General features: G+C 44.0%; 1 protein-coding gene across 2 annotated transcripts in view; it reads right to left on the bottom strand.

The window, feature by feature from the left end:
* The window catches only part of AASS (aminoadipate-semialdehyde synthase), a 45,742-nt gene that overhangs the window by 13,720 nt on the left and 26,691 nt on the right, over positions 1 to 5,331 (bottom strand). For both annotated transcript variants that reach the window (XM_015559472.1, XM_006756823.2), the window contains exon 15: positions 4,600 to 4,740. In XM_015559472.1, the coding sequence (XP_015414958.1) occupies positions 4,600 to 4,740 (141 nt within the window). The remainder of the gene's footprint in view (positions 1 to 4,599; positions 4,741 to 5,331) is intronic.

Below are 5,331 nucleotides of genomic sequence, written 5' to 3'. Positions count from 1 at the left end.
ATCGTTGATGTTTCTCTCTCTCTCTCTCTCTCTCTCTCTCTCTCTCTCTCTCTCTCCCCCTTACTCTCTGAAATCAATGAAAATCTGTTTTTAAAAATAATTAAAAAATAAAACTCCAGGACTGAGAACCTAAAAGAAGTGAGAATGCTTATTTCATTTCCCAATAAAATTCTTCTGGATTGCACAGAAACCATTTTCAGGGAGATCATTTCTGTGCTATTTCTTTATAACAAATTTATTCTATCATGATTCTAAATTTTAATAGAAAAATTTGTTAAGAAAGTATGTGTTAACCTTCCGGGTCTTCACACCTATCTCATTTCTATAACCTATAGCAATTCTAAATCTTGTTTACTTGCTTGAAGGTTAGAAAAAAAATTTTTAAGAAAAATTCAATAAAGACGACTAAATTCCAGCAACTTAGTAATCAGAAAGAAATCAGCTAGTTCACAAGTTTACCATGAGACCCTTGTGAAGAAAACATGGATATGTAAGGTGAATGATAATGATTCCTTTAGAAATTGGCACCTACTAAAGCAACTTGACCCAAAAATTACTGGGTAATCATTATCATTTGATATCAACTGAGAACTGTTACTTTTGGTGACATATTATAAGATTCATTAATAAGCGCTGTCTTGTTCAATATTTTATTAATGACTTAAATAAAGACAGAAAGAATGATTTATCTATTTGACAGAGAATATACTTTCTTTTCTGGCTCAACAATACTCAGATGCAAGACCCACTCCCAGCACAGTTGCTCTATGTCCAACTCTTTTACACACACACACACACACACATCTCCCAACCAATGAGAATCGATAATAAGCTCATCTATTGAACTAACAAGAAATATAACACAGGAAATATACAGACAATCACTTAGGACCCACTGTACTGGGTGCCTCATAAACATGACCTTTAACCCATGCAATAACTCATTTTTCAGAGGCAAAAACTGAGGCCGAGTCACCCAAGGGCACATTTGAACCCAGGTTTACTTGGGTTCTTTTTCCTATTCCATGTCTACACCCTTCATTGTGCTTATTTCTGGACGTCTTAAGACGGATACAATTGATGAGGTGCAGCATTCAGGATTGTGCCAGATCCTTGCCTGGAAACCGCACTAAGCATGGTTGCAGGCAAAGCAGCAACAGCAGCTATTTTTAAACATTTGTTTTATTTCACAAATACTTTCTGACAACATTACAGAAACAGAATTTCCTACAAAAGACGGGCTGGGTGCGGCCATCAAGGTAAACTTGACTTGCAGGCCGACTCGAGGATGAGAAAACCTTCCTCAGAGCTGTGTGTGCAGAGCAAGCACGGCCCTGATGCAGTGTGTCGCTGGGGGTAGCTGGGAGAGGAGGCTGACGGAGGGGATAGCGAAGCTCGGCATGTCATTCCCAGGTGCCACCATCACAGAAACTGCCCCTCTCCCCACAGAGGGCACAGAACTAAGGGAAGATACAACCACCGTCTCCAGAGATGTAGAAGGGAATCAGGTGTCATTAAAAATAAGATTAGAAACAGCGATCAGACTATCAATCCCCAGGGGGCAAGGGGAAGAGATCAACCAAAGGACATGTATGCATGCATATAAGCCAAACCAATGGACATGGACAACAGGGGTATGAGAGCATGAGTGGGGGGAGGAGAGGGGGGGTTTAATGGAGGGGATGAGGACACATTTGTAATTCCTTAACTAATAAAGAATTTAAATTTAAAAAAATAGGATAAGGAGACACATCCTAATTCATGGGCCACTGTCTATGTCGCTGGGAAAGTTTGAGGCTTCAACTTTAAGCAGAAGCCAGAGGTCCCCTGGGTCCCCCTTTGTGATCCTGTGAATAGCATAAGGCCACTCCACGGTCACAGAGGGATTGGAGGGACAAGAGCACAAGAGAGGCTTCCTGGTTGCAAGACAGGCGGGTGCACTTGAGCTGCTGAGTGAATGACACAGCATCTGAAAGATTCTGAGACACAGACAACGTGTGGGAGTGCAGACAAAAGAATAGGGAGTCAGGGCTGTAGTGGTCAGGGATAGAGGCACCGCAAGAGGAAGCTTGAGCAGGACCTTGAAAAAAGTATCCATTTTAGCAAAGAAAAGCATCGTGTTTGCTCTCGGTGTCCTCCACGGAGGCAGAGCGATGCAAAAAGCACTTTTTACAAAAGGATCTCAGGCTGAAAGGGAAAAACTTCAAATTCAACAAATACAACTTCTGCTGCCTGAAATCTCCTCTTGCTTTTCCTCCCAGCTTTCCCCACCATTGAACCCTAAGGCAGGAACCCTGCAGGCCGGTGTTATGTTTATCTTCCAACCACGAGCCCAAAGCTCAGAGCGATGAAGTGATTGTTCTAGTGCCCCAGCCGGGCCAGAGCGTGAAGCCAGGCCAACTGACATCAAAGCCCTTGTTCTTTTTTCTTTTTAAATATGTGTTTATTGATTTCAGAGAGAAAGGGAGAGAGAGAGAGATAAAAACATCAATGATGAGAATCATTGATTGGCTGCCTCCTGCACACCCTCTACTGGGGATAGAGCCCACAACCCGGACATGTGCCCTTGACTGGAATTGAACCTGGGACCCGTTAGTCCACAGGCCAATGCTCTATCCACTGAGCCACACCAGCTAGGCAAAGCCCTTGTTCTTTATGTAGCACTCTCCTGACCCCCTCATTGCTATCACTTATATGGCCTCCTGAAGCATTTTGCCCAAATGAAGCAAGACGTTTTCCTGCACTCACAGGTTAGGCCAGTCTCTTTTCCAGGACTGCAGAGGTGACGGGGCATCGGGAGACAGGCTCTGGCAGGAAAAATACATGTTGTTGGGACAATGTCAGGATGAGTTTCTTGCCCAAGCCTTCGATTCACAGACTCGGAGAACTACATGGAGCACTGGTGCTCACATTACGCACCAGGAGACAGAGTTCCAGGGGACCTCTCAATTGCCCAGCTCTCCTGTTAGCTTTTTAAAAGATGGATGCTTCACATACTGACCTGTTAAAGATCCATTTGTTGCCCAGCCGGCGTGGCTCAGTATTTGAACGTCAACCTACGAACCAGGAAGTCACAGTTTGATTCCCAGTCAGGGCACATGCCTGGGTTACAGGCTCGACCCCCAGTGTGATTCTCTCTCATCATTGATGTTTCTCTCTCTCTTTCTCTCTCTCTCCCTTCCACTCTGAAATAAAAATATTTTTTAAAAAGAAATTATTTAACTTTCATCTTTTGTTTGTATACAAAACACACTTAGGTTCACAGGTATGCTGGGAATTTGTAATACTGTTGCCAGACGCATCTTTTTAGGGTGCACATCTGATCACATAAGTCATCACTCCCTGCAGGGCCAGCACAAGGGGAGGGGAGGTGGTGCAAGGTCCCCACATGTAAAGAGGAGCCTTAGTCCATCCACATTTCTTCCCATATCTGGGTCTGTCTCTGGTCAGAGAATAACCTGTGAAGGCAGCCCGATGTGACTTGCGATTGGCTGTGCCATTTGCAACCTCTGGAACTGTGGCTGTTAGCTAAGCTTCTTAAGCTTGCTCTCTGCCTTCTGGACCTGGTAAGGTTGTTGTAAGAAATGAGTGGCAGCAATCCGACCCGCCTGGCAGCTTCTTACCCTTCAACGCCAAGCACGTCTTCTCTTCTCCACTAATTTTCTTCTCCCCAACCCCTCTCATCAAGTTCAACTCAACCCCGTGGCACTTCAGCATACTTCAGACCTGCTCTCCCTGGATGGCAGCTATCATCCCAGGGTCTGTCTTGCCCACCATGAGGGGGGAAGAAACTGCTTGGGAGTTAGTGAGACATACGTTTTCAAATCAGGCTGCATGATCTTAATGTTCTCTTTAAACCATGGTTTCAATACCAAACTCAGAGAGCACTTACATTCTGGTACACAGCAGCTGGGGGGAAATTCGTCTTTCTCTGATCGACCAAACCCTCTATTATAAGAGCCACCCCCATTCCAGCTGTAAGTTCTCTGAGGTCACTTCATGCATTGTGACAACCTTGGGAGTCTTTTTTAAAAAAATATATTTTATTGATTTTAGAGAGGAAGGGAGAGGGAGAGAAAGATAGAAACATCAATGATGAGAGAGAATCATTGATTGGCTGCCTCCTGCATGCCCCCTACGAGGGATCGAGCCTGCAACCCAGGCATGTGCCCTTGGCCGGAATTGAACCGGGCCCCTTCAGTCCGCAGGCTGGCGCTCTATCCATTGAGCCAAACCAGCTAGGGCAACCTTGGGAGTCTTGCCCCCTGGCCAGCACACAGCAGGGACTCTAATCATGTGCCATGCTGAAATAAATCACGAGATGCCCAGCATTCGCACATGCAGAGAAGTCGAGAAGTGAGTTTTCCAAATGCAGAAACAACTTGCAAGAAGAGGAAAGAATGAGCACAGGCCATGCTGGGAACAGTGAGGAGACTAAGGGGAACAGAAAATACACTCTGGGGCATGTCAAAGGGGAAGGGGATGGAGCACAAGCAGCACAGCCAGCAGGAAAGGGCCTCGGTGTCAGGGAGAAAGAGTCTGGACTTCCTCAGGCAGTTGCTGCCGGTTTGTATCCAGAGCTGTCATGAGCATCCTCACCTTTCCATTGAGCAGGTAGGTGGCGGACTGCATTATGTTCATCAAAACCCCCACGGGACTCCAGCTGAACTTGTACCTCAAAGGATTGTCTGAATGTTCGGGGGCTGGAAGCCCACCACAGTAGGAAATGTAAGACTCGATCTGTAAAATGAAGTTTCAATAAATTAGGAAGAATTAGCCATAAGTTAGGGAGTATGACATGCACGAGGTAGACTTGCTACAGTTTTTCCTTTCTTAAAGTTACTAAGGCTTTCCAAAAGACATCCCAAAAGGCAGATACCGTTTGATTAAGTCACAGTTACATTTTATGCATACTAAATTTTTTAAAAACTCTCTAGAGATTGTGACTAACACTTTGTTTCTTTAAAAATCTATTAATTCAATTTGGCTTGGTATTAAATTGTATGCTTGATGATAATTTGATTATATACATTATAATATGCAACTTTAAATATGCTAATCAGTATATGATATAATTAATATATATATACAGTCAAACCTTGTTTCTTGAACATCTCCCATCTCCAACAGTTTGCTGCTCAACCAGACAACCCTTTCATGCTGATACCTGTGTGATCAGCCACACATCTCTCAGGTGACAAATAAAGGAGAGAATGTGTGAGTATGAGTCAGTTTACTGCTCAAACTCATGTTACTAACATCTCAGGAAATTGTGCTGTGAATATTTTCACATGTTGTAGCTTTTATTGATGTTGATTATTTAATTTTCTT

This window comes from Myotis davidii, unplaced genomic scaffold (assembly GCF_000327345.1).
Source record: "Myotis davidii unplaced genomic scaffold, ASM32734v1 scaffold654, whole genome shotgun sequence".
Classification (NCBI taxonomy): domain Eukaryota; kingdom Metazoa; phylum Chordata; class Mammalia; order Chiroptera; family Vespertilionidae; genus Myotis; species Myotis davidii.
The sequence above is the reverse complement of the archived record's forward strand: the minus strand, read 5'-3'. Positions and strand labels throughout refer to the sequence as shown.